Source organism: Oryzias latipes, chromosome 17 (genome assembly GCF_002234675.1).
Source record: "Oryzias latipes chromosome 17, ASM223467v1".
Lineage (NCBI taxonomy): Eukaryota > Metazoa > Chordata > Actinopteri > Beloniformes > Adrianichthyidae > Oryzias > Oryzias latipes.
Window position 1 is genome coordinate 2,914,536 of NC_019875.2, and position 23,376 is coordinate 2,937,911.

At 40.8% G+C, this 23,376-nt stretch overlaps 1 protein-coding gene across 2 annotated transcripts in view; it reads left to right on the plus strand.

Moving 5' to 3' along the window:
- Positions 1-14,491, plus strand: part of LOC101167736 (kin of IRRE-like protein 1) — a 99,518-nt gene extending 85,027 nt beyond the window's left edge. The window contains exons 10-15 of one of the 2 annotated variants that reach the window (XM_011486003.3): positions 1,456-1,556; positions 5,374-5,590; positions 6,750-6,857; positions 10,078-10,205; positions 10,851-10,961; positions 12,298-14,491. In XM_011486003.3, the coding sequence (XP_011484305.1) occupies positions 1,456-1,556; positions 5,374-5,590; positions 6,750-6,857; positions 10,078-10,205; positions 10,851-10,961; positions 12,298-12,912 (1,280 nt within the window). In that variant the 3' untranslated portion in view covers positions 12,913-14,491. The remainder of the gene's footprint in view (positions 1-1,455; positions 1,557-5,373; positions 5,591-6,749; positions 6,858-10,077; positions 10,206-10,850; positions 10,962-12,297) is intronic. The other variant, XM_011486004.3, reaches the window with a different exon arrangement.
- The last annotated feature ends 8,885 nt before the right edge of the window (positions 14,492-23,376 follow it).

Consider the following 23,376-nt stretch of genomic DNA (forward strand, 5'->3'; position numbering starts at 1 on the left):
AACTCCTCACAGCGGTGGAGTTCCATCGATGTAACTCTTATTAAGCTTTGTCTGCGTACGCTGCGACTACCATTGCTCAGTTGCTGCGTTGACATTCTTTCGTTCACTGTGATGGGAAGCGACAGCAAATCGCTTTGAGCAGCTTTTCACCGACTTTGCTGCATCTGAACTGCATTTGCACTGGAACGCTGTTTCACCGTCATCATTCACCTGCAGCTGGCGTTTCAGGTCATCGAATCACAAGATCAGAAACCTCAAGGTATGATTGAACATTGAACATATAAAATCAATTTTAATCAAATTTGAATTGGTTGAAACCCTATTTTAGGAAGTTTTGTCTTAAAATGTTAGATCTATTAAATGTTTCAGTCTGGTAATAACTGTAAAATTAAATGCAAAGATTCCTCGCTTGAGAGCAATTTAACAGCTAAAGCTTTGACCCTGCTGTAGATTGATGTAATTTTAGGTTTAACACAGTATCTTCTGCTAAGCACATGGCTTGGCGTCACATTATGAGAGCTTTACCGCCATGAAGTCAGTGTGCAGCAGGATTGATGAAGACCAACATGTTAGCGCACATGGCTTAATGCAAAAGGATGTTTGACCCTGAGGAAATACTAATGTGAGAAGCAGTAATTGACTTGCAGAAAAATCTTGTTACGGGGAATACTTAAGCTCTGCTATAATGATTTAATGCGATGCGCTGATGTGAAACAGTAGAGCATCCGTTTCAGGAAATGAAGCATTGTAATGGATCTATTCAACAGCAGCAGCATCACTGTCTCACGCTCAAAACCTGCAAAGGGTTTTTGAAATGTCAGGCTTTCTAAAATAATGGAACTCCCACCCAACAGGACCCAAAACCTGCCCCACAGCAAACACAAAAAGACCTCTCCCCAGGCCAGGGTAGACCCCCACCCCAATGGATTGTCCTCACCCCCCATGCCCTAGCCCTGAAGACCACACAGCACCTCCATCCGTCCCACCCAGCAGCTGAACCAGGCCATCCTGACTAACGGTCACTCCACTGGCCCCGCATGGCAGCAGAAGGCCCTGACCCGAGCTCTCAAACCCCCCAGACTTTTTAAAATGTTCAACATTTTCTTCAGATTTACAACGTGTGCTTTTGAGGTTAAAACTGTTTTTCCTTTTTTAATTTTTTTTTTCTATTTTGCAATGCTTGTTTTTTATTTACAATGTGGTTTCTATTTAACTTTAAGCTTATCCTGGTTTGACCCCATACTGGTCTACATTAAAAATAGATTTCACAAAAGTGTCAGAATGCAGACAGATTTTTCTTCTTTAAAGTTTTCCTTCTCACGATCACAGTACAGTTTTCAGATCTAAAGTTAAACATTTATACGGCACTGAACCGCTGTAAAACCACTAAATGCTTAATAACCTATTGGCTTCTTTTAACCACAGCTTTTCTCCCTTCCTGTGTCTCCCTCCCAGGCCCCCCTATCATCTCCAGTGATGCGGTTCAGTACGCTGTCAGGGGGGAGAGAGGAGAGATCAAGTGTTACATCGCCAGCACCCCCCCACCTGATAAGATTGTAAGTCCATGCTTGGAAGTCGTAATCTGCTTCAGAGATGCTTGACCTTTTCAGATTGCATCTGGCTCATACCAAACTCTTTGTCGAGCTGGAAACCGCTGGCTCTGCTCAGCTTGTGCCACTCAGGCTAACAGATGGGCTGGTAGCGACAGTGGCGTGCGTTTCAGTGCGTCTGTTCCCTTCACTGAACAAGAAGGTGTGACTCATCAAAGACAGCTGCTTCTGTGTTTGGGTCAAGTCAAAGAGGAGCCCCGCCGCTCACACAAACCTATGAGAGGTGTATGAACGGAAAAAAAGAGATGTGAAAGCAGTTTGTCATGTTACTGGAGTGTTTCAAAGACCTCTAAAGTTTGAATGACTTCAGCTAAGCGCAGTAAATCTAAAAGCAAAGTTATCTGACTGTAAAAAATCAGTTTAATCTCCTGAGCTTTAGTGTCTGATCTGTGATCGTTCTTTGCAGAAAATCTAAGACAATTTCTCTCACATCTGTTCTGTCAAAAGACTGAGAAAACTGGAGAAAAGCAATGACTTCTTGGAGTTCTGGATTTCCATAAAAAAACAGCATTTTCCTAACGTGCAATAAAACATCACTTTTTGACGTTATTTTAAAAACTCTACAATCAAGTGACATTAGTTTCATTTAGTTTAATGTTTTCAAGAATTTGCTCGAACCAATCAGCACTTACTGGGAGAATGGTGCATAAAATCAGATTAACAGGGATGTCAAGTCTGTTTTCTTGTTATTTCCCATTTTCAAATTACAAGTTATGTTAAAGAGCGAAGTGCTTGTGATTATGTAAAACAATGTGGTGCATTAAAGCAGCCGACAGTGTTTCTTATCTGCATGTTGGTATTTATTGAACTCTTGGTGTTTTAAAGAGCAAGGACGGCTAGTTTAACCGAGTTTTGATGTGGGGAAAGTCACCATGTCGACATGCACTCGAATATTCTAAACCCTCAACCCCAGGAAGACGCTGGCTTGCTAATATGATTAGCCGTGTTTGCTCATTAGCTTAGCCAAATTAAAGTCACATTTGAGAGAAGTTACATGTGAGATTAGACATTCGAGTATGCATATTTTGAATATTTAACAATGTTTTTTATTCGTCTAAGTCATTGAAATGGACTCAGAAAATGAAGATGTTTTCTGATGTTCTTTGCTTCCACTGATGGAGTTTTTGTGGTGGAAAACTTTTCTCCACTTTGCATTTGTGGACTCATAATCTTCTCTTATTTTTGGGGGAACTGATCACACATGGCAACCTAACACATTTCATGACATAGCTGACTGTTTTGATTCTATACTGGAAATGGGAATTCTGGGTAACAAAAAATATATATATCTGTGATAAGTGAGTGATCCTTTAATTGTCTCTGACAAACGTTGTTCAGAAAAAAAAAAGAGAAAATAACATCAACATCTACTAACACATAATTGAACGTATGTGAAAACTGGACCACCTGAGTGTGACGTCACCCATATATCTTCCCAGTCTTCATTTATTCATTATACATTTGTCGCCACATTGGATCAAGAAATTATCAGTAAGCAGTGATTGGTCCAAGTTGATCTGAGTCATTATTTCTGTGGCAACCACTCTGCCCAATCAGGAGTGAGCTTGTTGGAAGTCCACACCCTTAAAACTTGAAAGCGGGCTACACAAAATGTGTCATTTAAATGTTTAGAAGGTTCAACATCCGACCGCATACTTTAATTGAGGCATCTGATTGGTCAGTTTATAACTTGAATAATTTGAAAGCATGAAAAAAATAGGATTATCAAGAACATATAAAAAAGGTATCAGTTATTCTGACAAATAGATTGAATGGGTAATAGCTGTTCATTTCTATAACAGTCTAAGACTTTGTCCAATTCCCCTCCCTACTCCCTAACATCTAGGAACTATAGTGTGGGACTATTTAAGGGACATGGATTTTAAAAGTAATTCGAACTCCATGCTCACTACTTTTTTTTTACAGCAAAAAGACATCACTAATTTCCCGAAATAAGAGCCTAATACATAGGAACATTTTACGAAGACTATTTATGAATCCACGGTGTTATGATAATGAAAATTTTGATGGTTTATAAAAACTAAATGAAATGCATTGTTTTCACATGAAAAATCCTTCGTGGTCTACAGTATATTTACTAATCTAGTGAGCATCGATGCAGGCTGGTTTTTCGCAAAGATTTCTGGGAAATTTCAGGCACTCAATTTTGGGATTGTAGATTCAGACAGCTCTACAAAATGGTAAACGCCCTATTTAGTGCTCTAAGGACTGAAGGAATTTGGACTCAACCAAAGTGATTTGGGCTTCTTGGAGCCAGAAGGTGCTTCCTGTTTGGAACACCAGGGGAGAGGGGTCACTCTGTCCAGTTTTCATACACAGTTAATGGTTATATCCATAGTGTGTCTTTATGTATTTCACACTCACATTTTTGATTAATACATAAGACAAAATAATATTCCAAAAGAAAACATCAAGTCTGTTAATTGGACTTCTTCACAATTCATTATTAGCGTATTCGTTTTCCTTTACTGCAGGATTCTTTTGGTTCAGAGTTGTGATTATACTTGTTTTTGCAGCCGACAATTTGTTCACCAAATAAAGTAGGACTGGAGTTTCCTCCTGAATTGGTTGTAGCGGCTGCAGCATTTTTCTTCCTTTGTTGTTGAGAGCAATACTTGTTAAAGCTGCGATTAAATACAAAGTGATTGTTACACAGGTTGTAATGAGAAAGGGAAACAACAAAAGGCTCACGACTAGAATAAAAGAGCAAAAACTATATATGGAGAAATAAATCTATTAATGCCATTTGAGTTTACAGGCTGGAATGAATAACACAAATGGTGGAGAGGAGTTGAGAAGAGTGAGAGAAATGGATGCAGAGTAAAATTTTGTACCTTTCAGCGTCAATTATCCAATTGTGCAGTGCCAACATGACAGAAATCAGAGCTTTTAGAGAGCTTCAGCCTTTCTCTGCACAGGCAGAGCTCAGAGCGTATAATGTGATACGACATTATAGCCCAGGCTTAATGCACAGACATGGGGACTCATAAAATATGAAGTGTGTTGCTGTGTGTGGTGAGGCAATGGGAGGAAGAGAATCACACACAAAACCGCTGCAGTATAATTATTCAAAGAAAAACTGGAGACGAAAACAGAGAAACTATACAAAATCAGGAAAATAAAGCGGAGACATTTTAAGCCCTTTGACCTTCAACAAACGCCCATCAAAGTCTTTTTTCCATGAAAGGTAAAGGAATTCCTTACTTCAGAATGCGTCTGTATGTATATTTGATGTTGCCATGCTCCATTTTTAATATCATCAAAACTCCAAGTCAGCAGATTTTATGTGGCAAAACATGCTTAAGATTTTAGCGCTCATGTTCTCTTGCTCCATTGTGCTTGTGTTCTCTTGGAATTCTGATTTATTCATCAAGAAATTCTTTTCTTTTCCTGTTCTAAGACTTGCTTTGCAAATTGTAATTAGGCTCATGCTGATAGGTGTGAGGACAGAATTAGCAGCTTGTTTTCACCCGGAATCTGCTTTAATCTCCAAATGTTTAAATGTGTGTTTGTGTCTGATTAGATGAGGAGAAATTAGTGTTATTGACTCCTGATGTTAAAGTGGATGGTAGGATCAGGTTTTAGCCAAAAGAATTAAACATGTCAGTGAGTTGGTTTAGTCCAATTGAATAAAAAAGGATTTCAGGGAATAATGTAGGAACATTTTTGTTTTGTTTCCGGCTCACAATCATTTTGATGATGTGTTTAAATCCTAGAAGCTCACCAACCTTGCTTCCAACAGGTTTGGGCGTGGAAAGAGAATGTGTGGGAGAAGGAGAAAGGCACCCTGATGGAGAGGTACACAGTGGAGCAAAGTAAACCTCCAACTCAGGGAGGAGCTGTCCTCTCCACCCTCACCATCAACAACGTGATGGAGTCTGACTTCCACTCCCCGTACAACTGCACCGCCTGGAACTCATTTGGACCCGGAACCATGATCATCACTCTTGAGGAGAAAGGTATCAGAGGGGAAGATGTCCAGTTAACCCCTAGTAACAATCTGAATTATCCCTAAAATTCTTATCACCAACTCTGATGAAAATGGTGTTTTTGGTGTTTTTAACATGTTTTATGGCCGGGGCTGAGGCCGGGGCCGGGGCCGGGATCTGGGCCGGGACCTGGGCCGGGGCCGGGGCTAAGATTTAGGCATGCAGACAAAGTCAAACATACTTCAACATAGGAATAAACAAAAAATATAATTTTATTGATCTGGACATTAGTACGGAGATCAAAGCAGAAAAATTGGTCTGACCTTTAAAAAAAGTAGAGTTGTCATTGTGCCCTGCTGAACTTAAGCAGTCAGAGTTCATTTTTCACTTTAACCACCAACTTTTCTGCAGTCCAGAAATTCCAAAACTATTGTTCCTGTTTCCTCTATGCTCACACATTCCTGTTATGTGAGATCTACTGTGGTCCTCTTATTTACCAACAAACGTCCCATGAAAAGATGATCAATAAACAAGCAAGTCGTGGTATTGACCTTTAACACATCCTAAAGCCTGGTTTAAAACATGTTTTCTTGTGCTGATCTGTACTTTAGGCTCTGGTGGAAAATGAGTTGTTATGGGATTAGCAAATGACCTTTCCTACTGGGACTTTCATTAAAAATATATAGATTGAACCAACCAAGCTGTAATGCGATTTTTATTTGAAAACATTTAAAAATATTTGTTATCAATTCCTGACGGGAATTCTTATGTAACTGAAGATGCAGTGAAGTGTGATTATTCAGCAGTGCTCCCAGTTGTATTGCATGATGTTGTCAGCCTGGAGAGCCATTTTAACATGAGATCCTGCAGCATTGCATTACACAGAGAAATTGCTTTTTGTACGCTTTGTCGGCCTTAACTCTGCTGTCAGATTTCACAGGATTTAGAAAATCCTCCAAAAACATCTTTGCAAGTAAAAAAAAAAAAACTGTTTTGATTTTTCCTCCATTTGTGTCCTTTGTCTGACTGGCATGGCTTATCATTGCTAACAGTCCTCAGAGATTCAGCAGTAACTGGGGACACAAGAGGATTTGCACTCAAGCAACAGCGCATCTGCACAGGTTTCTGCAACAATGGGCTAACAGCTGTCCGTCAACCCCAACCCTTCTTCTGCCCGTGTTTGTTTTAGATAATGTTCCAGTGGGAGTTATCGCTGTCAGTACGGTGGGCTCCTCCATCCTGCTGATTATGCTCCTGCTGGTGCTTGCCTTCTTCCTGTACCGCCAACGCAAAGGCAGTGAGTGCACTCTCCTTCTTTTTGAATGTCTGTGTATGTGCACTTACTGCAGGTGGCTTTTAGTCCTCATTTCTTCCATCCTCTTTTATCTGTCACTTTGCCTTTTCACATGTCATCTATACATCAAATGTATTTAAGTGAGATTAATGAATATTCATGTCATATGGCAAACTGCCTTAAAACACCCACTACACGTTTCCATTCCCTTTCTATCTACATTAAATGTGTGTTTTTATAAGACAAAATGAAGTAGCTTCAGATTTGAAAACAAAAGGGGAATAGAATTAAATGATAAATCCTTGTATGTGTTTTCTATAGCATTTAGCAATCCCATTAGTATTTATGAACATCGCACTCCCAAGGAGGTTTTAAAAAACAGTTGGTGGTTTTTTTAATTATAATTTTGAGCGACTCTGCAGTAAATAAAGAAACTGGGAAAAAGAGGGTGAAGGTGACTGGCAGAGTCCCCAGAGGGATTTTCTGGGGATAAGAGTACATACTCTGGTTCAGAGCTGATAAACACCACTACAGGAAAGATGGGGTTTGGAAATAGAAACTCAAATAAACATTGTTATCTTTCCAGATAAACAGGCTTCTCTTTGTTTGAATAAGAGACAGCTCAAGAGTTCACAGACTGGAATGTTTCTCTATAAGGCTTGCTGATGCAACAGATCTATGCATGCTAACAAAGGCCTCGCCGCCTCAGATAGAGGAAGAGAAAAAGCTGAGCTGGACTCACAAGAACAGTTTTTAGATTTAATACGACAAAATCTGAATGGCAATTCATAGGTATTCATAAGTAATAGTAGTAGTTCCAAGTCTGATTTTTTTTCATCTCTGACTGCAGAATTTATATCATATTGTCCGCACAATAGGGCGCACCGTCGATGAATGGTTTGTTTTTTAAATGATGTCATATATAAGGCGCACCAAACTATAAGGGGACATTATGTGAGACAAAAGTCAGAGATAAGTCTGTCAGTCAGATTTTATGAACTGCATTAATAATAACTTTTCCTTTAACTCTCAACCTTGTTTGCAACATGTCAAAAACAAACATTACTGTTACTATGCTAACCAACAATTTTTTTTAACAACACGTTAAAGAAAACACGGTCCCTTAGCAGTGTTGACATAGTCACAATAACACCCAAAATTGTATGCACAAAAACCAGACGGACATTTTGACAGAGCACCTTGTGCCTCTCAAAATCACTTCAGCATCTGCCTATTAATCCATGTATAAAGTGCTTTTGATGAATACACATTGTTGTTTTTCATGAAAAGTGAGGGCTTTTAAGTGTGCCTTCAAGTGCAGAAAATAAGGTAGACTAATCTGACTTTTTTTTATTCTATTCTTCTATATATATATATATATATTTGACTCCAGTCATCCTGCCTTTAGAAGTGAGTTAATAACATTAATTAAAAAAGGAAGACTAATTTTAATAATCTGTACACCCCCTGAACGGATTTTTGTGTGATACTTTGCTCTGTCAATCACACCAGTTTAGGATTTGTTTGTTTAAGTTTATAATTAGAATAACTTTGTGAAAATGCTTTTACATTTAGTTAAAATGAATAAAATGAACCTTCAAGCTGCTTCCACAGTCTAATCTAATCAGGATATTATTGAAAAACTAAAAATATGAGACTTTTCCAGCCGTGCTGTTGCAACCCCAGCATTTTATTTGCTTTTAGTTCGTTTCTGGTTTTGAAAAGATTAAACAGCACCTCTGTGTGACAGTAATGAGACACTCCAGTGAAAAATGATCACTTCAAACGCTGATTATTTCATGCTACAGACCTCATTTCCAGAAAAGATGTCAAACTCCCGACATTGATCTCTGTTGATTGGTACATACAGTGTGACTGGTGATGTAAGGAGATCAGATGTGACACGCAAGGAGACTGTCTCCTCTGACTTAATGCATTTGAGGAAAGAACTTGAAAAAAGTCTTCACTAAAGTCAAAATCGAATTAAATGAAGCCTGATGTGATAAATGGTTATTATATTTAGGCTATGAAAAAGGAATATGTCAAATCATTCCAGACTGAGCAGCTCATGAGCCAGTGTTGGCTTCAAATTGGAGCTCTGCAGCAACAGAATCTGTTGTTGATGTAAATATCAATGGTTTTGTCTCTGCCATACATTTACTTTGTCTTATGAATTGTAGACCTTGGTACAGATAATATGTAGCCATTTTCCCTCAGTTTCCCTCAGATTTTCCTTGATTTTACATTTCTTGAATCCTCTTTAAGCAGTTACAGAATAACCAGAATGCTATTTGCCCTCAAAGAAAAAAAAATAATACAGTTTACTCTCCTTTGAGGTTTGCGAGGATGCGGTTAATGATGTTTGCAGATGACAATGTGACAAGAGTCATGATGTGCAAGCACGTTGGAACGAATGGAGGTTGAGGTTTTAGGTGTGAAAGAATATAAATGAAAGAAAATGTGTAGGAGACTGTGGTGAGAGCAGCCATGTTGTTGGTTTAGAGACTGATACAGACACAGGGGGCAAAGCTGGAGGTAGCAGAGATGAAGACGCTGAGGTTCTTTTTGGGAGTGACCAGGATGGAGAGGATCAGGAATGAATCCATTAGAGGAACAGATCATGGTAGATGTTCTGGAGATGTTTTAAGGTGGTTTGGACATGTTGGGAGGAGGAACAGTGATAAGAAAGAGGAAATGAGGGTGGTTGGTGTGAATGAGGCGGAAACAGACAATAGAGGTGAAGGTGGAAGATTTGCTGTGGCGACCCCTAAAGGGAGCTACTGAAACATAGCAATTGTGTTTTGAATAAATGAATGAATAAAAAAATGAACAAAATGTCATGAAATAAACATAGAAGCTTGAGGTTCTGCTGTAATGTCATTCAAATGTCTTTGAATAACAATAAAACACACACAAAAAACAATTTATTGCTAAAAAAAATAAAGTTTTGTATCTAATTTCATCATTGTGAATCATTGTTGCTGCATTCTTGTTTGAAAAGTAACCTGCAGACCAAATCACAGCGAAAACCAACCAAAACACTGTTTTTCAATGCCAAAAAAAAAATAAAAGACATCACACGAAATAAAAATTATAAAAATATGTGTTGTTGGTTTTTTTTACGTATTTTGCTCCTTGTCTAACAAGACTGACCATTAAATCAATAATTCATTTGACCTTCGATCCAAAGCATGACCAAATTAATTTCTTCTATCCCTTCCAGCTCGGCGTGGCGTCACCCTCGGTAAACCAGACATCAAAGTAGAAACAGTCAATAAAGAGACCAACAGCCTGGAGGAGGAAGCAACCAACGTCTCCACGGCAACCAGGATGGTCAAGGCCATGTACTCGGTTAGTAAACTCCCATCTAAGTCACCGCGGGGCTGCGGAGAGGAGGCGTGAGGGTCAATGGCCTTTCATCTGCACTGACACTGTCTTTAAACTGGAGGGAGAGGCAGAAAAAAGTTAAAGAATTGCTCGCTTTAAAAAGGCGACACGGAAGAAAATACACACTACAAGAACTAATATATAACTTCAGTTTCAACCTCATGCATTGAAACCTGAACGGCTGAGCACACGAGAAGACAGAATATAAGAAAACGCTGCTTGGAGGACTGACTCTGCTAAATACACAAAAAAAACTTGCAAGGATGCAGGTTTTAAACTGACAGACTCACAGGTTCGGTGCACTTTTTTTTTTACACTTATGGAAGCTGCAATAGTGGAATACCCTCACAAAGAATATTACACCCTTGCTTTAACACTGTGCTCCTTTTAGAAAATCCTGGAAATCCTGGAGAATCTAACCAACGCTGCGCCTTTGAAAAGGTTTTAAAGCTCAACCTGAACGGTTTTTCCGACAGCTAACCTCATCTTCCGTCTCTTGGGATGAAAAACCTGAAACTGTGTTTTCCTCTTCCCTCCCTTTCTTCCTCCTCCTTTTCTTTCTACACCCTCCCTCTTTCCGTCTGTGTGTTTCGTTGTTTGATGGTTTAGTTTTTGCCCTCTGTTTCCCTCTCTCCCTCCACTCAGCCGTTCAAAGACGACATGGACCTGAAGCAGGACATCAGAAGTGAGAGCGACACGCGGGAGGAGTATGAGCTCAAGGTGAGATCACTCTGCAGAGATGCAGTTTTGCATCTTTTTGTTTTGCTGGCAAACATTCAGAGCATCTGGGATGTTGTAACCTGTGCCGGGAGTCAGTTTTGTTGTCATGGTCGTGTCTCACCACCACATACATCTACCTTTTCATCTTTCTATTTTAGATACAGGGTTTTTATGAAACAGAAAATCTATCACTTAAGCTTAGAACAATGTCTTTCCATATAAATGCATTTTTATGATTAAATAATAACTCATATGGATCAATGATTCTTGGAAAAGGTCACAAAAAGATGGTCTCCCTCTGGTCTGGTCTCCAGATTTATATTTTTTTGGATTACTAAATTTAGGAATAATTTACCAGTCTATATCCATTTTAATCCAAAAGACAAAGGTATTTAATGTATAGGGCACCCTATGTGTACACAGACAAAATAAACTCTCAAAATTAGTGTCACAACTGCTTTTATAGGTATATATTTAGCAAAAAATAAGTGTTACTCCTTGCGTGCAGCCTGACTGTTAGAATCAGTGTAGCCCATTGTACTCTCCTTTGGGTGTACTATGGGCACCCCATGCGTACGACATTCGCACATGCTCAGTAAGGGTCCACTACTCACCCCTTGCTAACAGTGGTGCTGCGTTTACACCAATTAAATTGACTCACATTTAAGTGGCCACTTTCAATGAAAAGCATATGTAATGGAACACTCGCGTTCGCTGTACATGTTTTTGAGTCTGGTCACAGGCTCTGCGTACAAATTGGGCGTTCATTGACCGTGCGCTGAAAGTTTAACCGGTTGAGCTGCTAAAACGTGACTAGCTGAACTGAGACTATTCAGGTAGTGACGTGTGGGTTGTGTCCTTCTCAGAACAAAGTGCCAACCAATGTAATCATGATCACGGAGGTGAAATTAATAATTACGCTTTTTCTGCCCGCTCGCAATTCTATGACGCCAAGCCTTTTATATTTCTGAATAGAGCTGTAAAAGGAAAAGTCTGGAGCAAGATTCACCAGATTTGCACCAAATTTCACACCAAATAGATATAGATTAAAAAAAAATGACATTTACATTTTTATTTTATTTTATTGAATACCCTGCTTAAAAAACAGTGTCTCTAGAGATTTGGGTTTATTCAGAAAAAAGAAATTGCTCATCATGTTAAATCTTGTGATGTCATCCAGTGGGCTGCATCTTTCTTCATTCATTGTACTTTTATAAAGACATGCATCAGCAGATGTTAACTTTGCAAACATTTATTATCCTGCTGTATAACAATGCTAAATTTGATTTTTTTGTGTGTTTGAGCCTCAATTTATATTTCCTTTTCTAAAAAACAGGATCCGACCAACGGCTACTACAATGTCCGAGCCACCACGCATGACGAGGCCCGTCCCCAGACTCGTGTCGTCCACTACCAGGGTGACTTTCGCCCACAAAACCCAGGCAGCGTGCTCTCTGGCGCCACTTCCAGTGGAAATTCGCCTGCCACCAGCGGTGCAGTTCCCCCCAGCACGGTGCCAGGATCGAGGGCAGGGTGCTATGATCCCCGCCCACCTTCCAGGATGTCCCACTCCACCTATGCTCAATTCAACACCTTTACCCGAGCTCCGCAGAGTCAGCAAGCGCCGCCCAACACAGCGCTCCAGTCACCTGGAGATTACCCTGGGGGAGACTGTGGTCTGCTTGACAGCACAACCCAGCTTCCGTATGACAACTATGGATACCCCTCCCAGTACGCCACCTACCGCATGGGCTTCGCTCCTCCCGTAGAGGAACCTCCAGCCTATGAGATGTATGCAACAGGACAAGGGACGGGCCCAGGCCTAGGAGCTGGACAGCAGAGTCCTGAAACGGGGCTGGGAAAGTATGGAAGCTCCACTCGCTTTTCATACTCCTCTCCACCCTCCGACTACTCCCAGAGACACACACAACGGATGCAGACTCATGTGTGAAAAAAGGGAGTTTCAGAGTTGCTTTTTGAAGCATATGAACACAAATGTCATTTTGTATAAACCCCCGCCTTTTTTAACATGAAGAAAACCAGTTTTCCATCTGTAACAACCAACAGTGTAACTTTTTTGTCTTCATATATTTTTTATTTTATTTTGCTTTTTGGATCCATGATTCAACACAAAGCTTTGCAGTTTTAGCAGTGTTGCATAAGACACAGAAGCAATACATGCAACCAGCTGGAACAAAAGCAAAAGCGAAAACCACAATCAAGAAGAAAAGAAAAGAAACAACAAAGAGCACTTTGAAGACGGGAAGAAAAGGACATTTTTGGGTACAGACCTAACTTGCTCTTAAAGCCTCCATCAAAAGTTCCCTCCACTCCATCTCTGTAAATAAGTGCAATTTAGGTTGGAGTTGTTTTGATTATATTCCTTCTGTAAATCGTATGCCTATAGTGGCGATGTGGTCAGGCTAATTACACTCACATGCAGCGTCGGAGCAGCTTGGACTACAAATAGGAGTGGCAATTTTTGATTCCTCACTAAAATCTGCCCACTTCACTGTGCATGATCTACCTTTACTGAAATGGTACTGAGTTTTCGAGGGTTGTGCAGCGATTGACCAGCGTGCCAGTTCTTATGTGCCAACACAACAAAACATGTCTTCTTCCCTAAAGTGTGGACAATGAGGTGCTCTGGATGCCCAGATTTTGTATTTGCCTAATCTTCAGTGTGAAGAAAGGAGCGGTAGCAAATGACTGTGTGCTCCTGCACCTCTGCATATCTCATTTTTATCATCCCCATGCTTTTCTCTACTTACAAGGTCAGTGCTTGCCTGAGTTTGTGAAATGAGGTATGGTGGGAGTGCGTTTTCCTTCTACGAATTATTGCAATTTGTACAAAAAGATACCTCCCTTAACCTCTAGTGTCAAAAAAGTCTGTTTCTCTCACTTGCACAGTAGAATACTTTTTTCTCCATTTTTCTACAGAAGCATATGAAAAAAGGCATTCATAAGCATTTTATAATATTTTTATAAGGAGTTGTGGACCAAAGGTTCAGCATTTTGGCCGACACTTATTGATCAGATGAATGAGGCGATGTGGTCGTGTTGGAAACGGTCACAGCTCCTTTGAGAAAGGATGGATGGTGTTTTTAAAGTGGATGTGGTAGACTTTAATTAGAAAACTTTAAGAGCTTCACTTCAAAATGATAAATATCCAGCTGGAGCAAATCTCCCTGATGGATACAATTGTGTGGCGTGAAACTCTTCCTTTGACTTCCAGTCTTCTGACTGGACTGCCTTTATCACATGCTGACAACATTCAAAATGATGGATGGAGAACTAGCAGCTGCTCAGTTTGAGCTTTCCTATAAACTTTGTAAGCGTCAAGAAATGTCAAGCAAAGTCTAACATATCAAACTGATCGTGTGGTACACTTTGTTCTCTCACAATTATATTTCATTATGCTGGGTTCTCTTATTTAGAAAAAAAAAGGTTTCCATTATAGGAATGTTAGTATTTGTTACATGTTAAGGTCAGTGTTTTGGGTCTAAATAACATAAATTTTACCAAAAAAACTATTTTTTTTCTGACTGTGCTTCAGACTCAAAGCTCCTATAGAGGCAGTGTAAACACAACAAGCTAAAACTCATCACTTAATAATGATTTACATTAAAGTCATCAAGATTGCTAGTTTTGCTGATAATATTTGGTTTGGTGTCCTAAGATCTGGATAGATGTGAACGTGTGGCTCAGCTTTGAGGTTCTGCATCATAAGGTTTCAACATTCTTTAACACTTGCCCACTAAAATAAATGAGATATGGCAAAAAAAAAATATTTCAGCTAAAATCTTCACTTTTATGGCGACAATCATTTGTTAGTCCAACTTTGCAGTGACATCATTTTTCTTGTCAAACTGTCACTTAACTATAAGGGGTTCTGTCTTGTGGTGCTTAAGCCTCGTTCCCACTGAATGGTACCGTCCAGTCCGCTATTTTGAGCGTTTCCATTATAAAATTGATCCATTAAACTGGATCAAATCATACCATTTTTGGGCCCCCGTTGGTTGTAAGAATCCTGTTGTTTGGTGGTAGCTCATTACAACAAAAGAAAGTGCCAGACCAGCACCAGTGTATTCCTCAGCGCCGCCCTCAATCTTCCCAACCCTTGTGTTATCCTAGGCACTTTAACGTTGGGAGTTGGGTCATCTAGACCCACTAGACAGTGCTCTGAACCTTTTTTCTTCAATGATTTGTGATCTTCACTGGTGTCCATGGATTACATGAAATCTTTCCACCTTTATCCACCTTTGTCATGGTAGGGAGAACACGTCAATGTAGGGGTGGGGTCATTTTGACTCCATAGGATAGCAAAGGGTTAATGCCATGCATGTCCCAAAACGTTTTTGACAGCAGCCATTCTCCTTTGCTGGTAAAATGGAAATATATTCAGGTCAATTATGGCCTCTTAGGTACCAGTAATATGAGGACACAAAGTAAACCCCATCCAATCTGGTTTTTCATTTTGACAGGTACATTGATCTTGTTGTTTAGCCCACGGAACAATCATTCTAGTGGTTTATTTAAAAAAAAATAGCTCATCACTCTGACATGGATATTTATTGCACAAAGTTACAATGGGACATGTATCTTCACCAAAATAGAAAATAACCACAGCGCTTAAAGACCTACTCCAATGAAAATGGTGTTCTTGGTGTTTTTAACATGTTCTTGTGGCATTTCTCTGATGATGGAGGACATTTCTAAAGAAAAGTTACATTTCTGAGTATTTTCTTATTCAACTTGTGCAGCTGAAGAAGAAAACACGCTGTTTGAAAAAGCTCCCTGTTCTGAGCAACGGGGAGGGGAAGTGGGGGTGGGCTTACTCCGTATCAACAGTCCCGCCAAAAACTCAGAAGTGAATTTTTGCTGCCCTGCAGAAACTATGTCCTAGAAAACAACACAGATTTTATTTATTTATTAAAACAGCATAATCATAATTAAAAGACCACTGGGAACACTTCCAGCAGACCAAAAGTGATCAGAGTGGGACTTTAAGACTTTAAGAACGTGTTTTGATTTATTGCATCAGTGTTAAAATAGATTTCTCATAGTGAATTCTTGCTGATGTGAATTCTGATCAGTCAGTCACCCACTCCTCTTAATGCTAAAACTCACAACTTTCACAAAATGGAGCTGCTTGGATATTTGGATGTTACACCCTAAACTGATTTCTGGTTTCAATCCACGTCCTTTTGCTTCATCTTGATTAGGGGTTTTTACAAGGGATCAATATCCTCTCCTAAGTCCTCCTCATGCGTGTTTTACCAGGCTGAAACAGCTTAAGACAACAAGCAATAAAAAAATAATACTACTTTTTACCATTATTCCACATTTCCAAGCAGTTAAAAACAATTACACTTTAAATATAACCCCAGGCTGCGGAGGACATCAGCTCTTCCAGATTTAATAATTGAGTGTTGATTTTTATCAGCCCGCCTATCGACCTTTCACGGCATATTATGGTAATTATGAGCAAAGGGGCTGTAAAAATGTATTTAGGGCTTTTGTTTTGTCCAAATACCAAGAAAGAATACCACAGCCACTCCATGCTTTATGCTTCTGATGAAGCTGCAGTTAGACGCTCGCCATGGAAATCCCCTCAGCCAAAGTAAAATGGCAGATGGAGAAGCGTTTTAAATAGATAGTGGTAACAGAGCTGTGGTACTGCATACCATTACCTTTTTACAGCCTTTTTACAGAGTTGTGGCAGCACAGTATTTTGCATTTGATTTGCAGTGCCGCCATGACCTTGTATGTAATGACTAAATTTGACAAGGAGGAGGTACTGAGTCCAACAAATGCAAAGTCAGCCCATCCAGGTACTTAGTCATCACCGTTTGTTGACAATTAGACATAGAAGGTCAAGCACTTCAGGAAAAATATGTATTTTGGAAAGTTCATTTGATGGTTTTTCTCATGCTTTTTTTGTTATACTCGTTTGAAAAATGTGTTTCCAAAGCCACCCAGCCGCTTCCTGATTCCACAAATGAACTTATCATAAAAAAAACAGAATCAACTCCTCAATTTTGCAAACATTTTGGTGCATTTTTTATTGGAGTCGTGCCACCCTCCTGCAGATTTTTTGTTTAATTGTTCCTTTATGAGATCTGGAATTTTGGTTTTCCTTATATGAATCTGTGGTGTTTCAGCATCAGTGAAAGAATGAAGAAAATACTGAGCTCAAAAATGGTTTTTCAACTTATAAACGCAGTATTTGACTTACATCTTTTACGTTTTTCATGGATCATCTATAACGGGTGTTCTGATTAAATTCAGTATCTCAGCAGTGCTGCAGAAAGCTCCTGTCTCATGACGTTCCATGCTGGAGCCAAGAGTGACTGACATGTTTTTTATTTTTACTTTGTGAAGTTTTCAGTGAGTGCCAAAAAGACTGCAAAAAAAACAAAAAAAAGAGAACTGAGCAGACAAACAAATGCAGCAGCTTTTTGTGCTTGTTTTTATCGTGTTTATGAATGTTTCTACGTTGCAGTATGTGTGTGTGTGTGTGAGACGGTTTGCATGCACATGTGGACATACATGTGCTGTGAGGGTGTTCATAGTATTAGCAGCTGTGTGTGACTGTAGAGCTGTTCAAACCAGGCTTTGACTGATCACTTTATGTTTGCAGGAAGGATGGAAATGGCTCCTGTTCACAGCAGCACAACACTGTTGTTGTGTGATAGCTTATGTAGAAAGATTTTAAACATTTTCATCAGAAAATGTAGCATTCGAAGTTGCATCAAGATATTGGTATCATTACCAGCGGCATATGGCAGAATTGAGGCTGCTTGTTAGGCAGGGAGGCATTGGGTCTTGTTTAGAGTCTCTGGTGGATTCAAACCTGCAATCTCCCTTAAACTCTGATGAAAAGGACTATAGTTAGCTTTTAAATGTGCATCTGTAAAGCAGTGCATTCACCAGAAAGGCTTCTGTCTGCCTGAATAATACAAGCAGATTCAATGTTAGTCTTGTGCCCAACAGTATTTCAGTGCAGCAGTACTGTCAAGGTCATGGACGGTTATTTCATTATTTAACTATGTGCAGCTTTGAATTAAAAACAAGAAAAAAATATATTCTCATTACTGCATTCACATTTCTAATCTGCATTTCATTCTTCTGTTTTTCTAAGCTACGTACTCACCCGACATGTGACGCGCGTTCAGAGCTAAAATGCACATTCTGTTGCGCACGTTTAGCCCATGGTGTTTACACTGGACAAGCAGGGAGGGGCTTCTTCTTCTTCTTTTTCTACAGAAAATGATGGTTGAAACTTGTATGACTATGCGTGAACGTGAAAGTTTTGAAGCCTAAAATGCGCATGTGTGTGCATTTACATAGACTTTTTATTGGAGATGGCTGCTTGAATCTTTGTTGCTGAGAGCGGTGTGAACGTAGCAGCTGCAAACTCCTAGAATCTGTGGCCCCAGACCCAACCCTCTGACAAAATCAGGGCAATTTTGCTTCATGCTACCGTCAGCTGTAGGGACAAGATTTGTTTTAGAAAGGAGCAAGTTTTGCTGTTTTTTATGGATAGACTTCAAATGGAGTCACTAGAGTAAGGTTAGCCATCTCCTGACATGAAGGCCTGCAGCCCCACTTCTATTGGACCCCCTCCCCCCACACCCCTTACACTTTGGCAGCTTCTAATTGGCTGAACAAACCTGATCCAGGTAATCATAACACAGTAAATCAAACATGTGTGAAATAAATAAATAAAAATAAGTAGGACACTGGATCTAGAGTAAAGCAATTGTTTTGGAAACATTAAGGAAAAAAATGTTGGGGGTGTTCCCCAAACGGCAGTCAATCACGCTGTTGTAAATGTTGGTACTGTCTCTTGAAATAAAACCAAAGGTGTGAGGAAGTGTCCGAAGAACAGAGAAGTTTTCGGCTGATTCGGCAAACATCAAGTGTGAAAGGAGCTCATCCCATCAGGCAATTACAGAATGTGCTTCCCCTCCTGTAAAATAGTACAAGAACATGGTGTTACAGTTTATATTAGTTCAATTGAAAGTAGGTGAATTAACTGCAATTTAGAAAACTTCTCAACATTGGTTATAAAAAAAGCTATTTTTTTTGCAGAAAAATAGTTTGTTTTGGGTCCACCAGAATTGATTTCTTAATTTTTATCCAAAATTCCTTTTATTTCTGTGTCTTGAAGAAACGTTCTCACTTTGACACAGAAACAGAAAATCAGCCTTTCGTAGTGCAATCCCAATAAACTCCAATAAAGAAATTACTTAATGTCGTACAAACATGTTCAACAAGAAATGTTGAACATGTTTGTACGACATGAAGTTCATTAAAGTAAAGATTTAGACAAAAATCAGTCAAAGTCTGGTTAAAAGCCGTGCTGCTGGTAGATCAGAGCGAAGGGGGAGATATGAGGCCTGGGGTGAGGCAGAGAGAGTCATACAGCTGCTGAACAGCTGCACCACCAAACAGGATCTTCAAGCTGCAGCGACAAGGAATCCACAGGGCGTGTGTGAAGTGGAGAGGGACAGACATTTATATATTTACAGTATATTCTCAATACCGTTTTTTTATATTATTTTAATCACTATATATTGTTCATATGTGTATTACCCTCTTATTGAGTACTTGTATATCCTCTCTGTTATGAAAAAAAGTGTTCAAGAGTCAAAAAGATTATTGAAATGTTATTTTAACTTTTGTTTATATTTTCTTTCTTTTTTTCAAATTCAATGTAATTATTTTTTCACAGCATCAGAAAAACAATAAAAAAAGACACAGTTTCATAAGAACTTCTGTCTCTGTGACCCAGTTTGATGACTTGCTGTCCCGCATTAGTCCAACAAACAGGGGAAAAAAAGAAAAGAATATGTCTCGATGCAAATAAGAAAAACATGAAGTTCAGGAGGAGAACGATCAGATTCTCCATGTTTGTTTTGGACGACACTACTTCTTCTGCGTTGATGGCGGTAGCAAATACTGACACGCACATTTACAGTGCCCTCTAGTGGTTTTTATTGGGAAAACACAGCTAAAGAGCAAACAGCTATTAGTCGGAAAATAACTAATTTTTTTAAGTATGGACAAACAATGCAAAAAATGTGACATACTCAGAAATTTACAGTACACCTTCTCGATGTAAAAGTTCAGTTGGAGATAGAGCGTTTAGGCACCAAGCCTCTGTTTAATGGAATAAACTCCCAGCTCATGTAAGAGAGGCCAACACAGTTTCTACATTCAAAGTTAGGCTTAAAACATTCCTCTTTGGACAGGCTTATTGCTAGACTAGTTAGTATTCAGAGAATATTTAACTTACTATGAACATGTTTGAATTAAACTTAATAACAATAACAATTAGTTGCTAGTAGGCTGCTCCAGATCCTGCCTTCACCTTCGACCCAACCCGACCCGGCCTGACCCGACCTGACCCTTGCACCACACAGACTTGAAGGGATTATCTGATCCCATTGCAACCACACGAATATTTTCAAGGGACCTCCAGATCCCACCTGCACTACAATCTATCCATGACTGTACCCACAGACTACTGACAAGACTCCCCTCTATCCCCCTCCCCTTTTTTTAAGCCTAGCCCTGACCTGAACCCTAAACTTAACCCTTACCAGATGATTCTAGATTCCGTGCTCCTGTACTTGGCTGTGGACCTTACCTCTGGCTTGTCTCGCATCCCCAGCTGTCCCCCTACTCATCTGGATGACGCTCATCTGCTGGACTATTTAAATATGTAGCTGTAGAGCGGGCTGCACAGTGGGGCAGTGGTTGAACTGGTTCAAGTCCCGGCCTGAGGCAGAACACCCGTTCTCCCCGTGCATGCGTGGGTTTTCTCCGGGAACTCCGGCTTCCTCCCACCGTCCAAAAACATACTACATACATTCTAAATTGTCTACAGTGAATTTGAGAGTGCATAGGCAATTGTGATTGTGACCCTGTGACAGACTGGCGACCTGTCCAGGGTGCCCCCTGCTTTAGCCCACAAGTGGCCAGGATAGGCTCCGGCACCCCGTGACCCCGGATTAGAAGATTAATGAATGAGTTGTAGAGTTAGATAACCAATTTCTCTCTAAGAGTACTGGTACATCGCCTGTCCATCCTAGGGGAGGATCCCTCTTTCATATGGGCACCCCGCAAAGTTTCTTCTTTTCTTCTGGAATCCGTTTTTTTAGGACTTTTATCTTTATCTTACTGTGAAGGAGGGTCTAAGGGCAGAGATGCCCAGTTTAGTTTAGTCTGTTTAGTTTAGTTTAGCAATCAGATATTAAATTCTATGACCTTATGTACTTTATGATTTCATGTTTATTACACAATCACCGGCATGAAGTCCATTGAGATGACTATTGTTGTAATATTGGGCTATATAAATAACGTTAATTTGAATTCAATGATTATTCCACCCTAAACCTCACAAAGAGAATTACAGTTTCACACTTTATTGTGTTTTTGCTGTTACTTTGTATATCTTCCTTATTTTGTGTCTTCTCTCTAATGAATGTTTTTCTTGTCAAATCTTTTTCTCCATCCTGTCTTCTCACTCTCACACTGATTTCTCGTCTTTTTCTTTTTTCTATGGCCAGTCTTTCTCTCATCTGTTTGACCCTCTCTCCCTCCTCCTTCGTTTTGATTTCTCTCACCTGTTATGTTTTGTCACTTTTCTAATTTAATCTCTATCTTTTTTTTTTTTTTTTTTTTTTTTTTTTTTTTTAACTTGTCCTGTCCAACAGCTAGGCAAACAGATGAGAGCTGAGGGCCTCTTGTGTTGGACATATTTTATTCTAACAAGAGGGGTTATTCATCTTCAGACAAACCAAAGGTATGTCTGAATAAACCCCTTTTGTAATTGAGGCCAAACTTTATTAATTTCAATCATGTTTGAAAATCTTTGGTGTTGGACCGGACGGAAAAGGAAAGAGGGGAACAAGAGAGAGGGACGTTAGAGAGAGGGGGGGGTAGGAGGGTGATAATAGGAGGGGAAGGGGGGTAAGACCATGAAGCAGCATAGAGCAGGCAGGTTTACTGGTTGTTTATCGTTACGGTACGGTTCAAATGTAGTACAAAAAGGGCGGGGCCTGTTCACACACACTCAAATATTATCAACACACCTGCTAGCCGCAGAAATGTCCACATGTCAACATGCACACAAAACAGATTGTCATGTCCGCTGCAGCACTCACCTTGTTTGGCCAGGCTTCCTGTGGGAGCAATCAGGCTCCATGGAGGACACCTGGTCATGCCCCTTCATAAGTCCACGCCTGTGCTGCACTCATTGCCGGAACGTCAGTCTTCTCTGATTCATTCCAGCTAAACTGTCCACGCATCCGCACGGATCGTAAGCTACCGTCACGTCACGCCACGCCACGCCACGCCATCGCCATCGCCTTGCCTTCTCCTCGCCTTCTCCTCGCCTTCTCCATCCACACGGATTTGCATTGTAAGCCAAAGACTTTCCATTGACTTTATAAAGTGGAGATTCCTCTGCCGAGGTCTCCTAGTGTTTACAACTTCATCACCGGCATCCAGGCTCTCTCCCCCCTCCCAGCTCTGTCCGCTCATTTCCTCTCACGGCTGTGAGTCCACCAAGTCCTGCTCCCCCTGCTGGCGGGAGGTTTCCACGCTCCCTCATCACTCCAACCCTCTGACCAGGACAATAAACACTATTTAACCTTTACTCTTGGGTTTGCTTTCTGGCTGTCCTCGACTAAACCTGACACAGATAGTGTTCACGAACGCATACTTATGCCTTTAAACCAACTAGTGTGAAATCTTTCATTCATTCAATCATGCAAACTATTAGTGCAAAGGTGAGCTAACACCTGTGCTCAGGTGAGTGTTTATGTTCTTCTAAAATGGATGGTGGAATGTGAAAAGAAGGAGGAGGAGCGCCCAGCCACCCCCACACCCATACCCCCGCCGCAGCAGCAGCGGCAGCCGGAATTCCCCCAGCGCCACACGGGAACAGGCAGGGAACAACCGCCCCCCGGGCGACCAAGACCGCCACCCAGGCCAGGGCCAGCAGGACCGCCGCGAGGCCCCCAGAGCCAGAGAGCAGGGAGGCGCAGAGGGAAAGAGAGCGCCGCCCCAGCCCAGCCAGGAAAGCAGCCCCCCGCCGCGCCGGAAGAGCCCAACGCAGGGCCCCACCGGAGAGGGACGCCCACAGCCCCAGACGAGCACCCCACCACCACCCAGGAGTTCCGGGCATCCCCCCGCCCCGACCCCAGGTACGAGCCAGGACCCCCCAAGGGAGACCCGCTCCGCACTCCAGGCAGCCACCCACCCGGCCCACGGTTGGTCCAGGTAGGAGCAAGGCAGGGGCCCGCCGCCCCCGCCCAGGAGGGGGGAACCCCGGGGAAAAAAGGGCGGCCCATAAGGGATGTTATAAATATGGCCCGACCAGGCTCGGCCATGTTGGAAG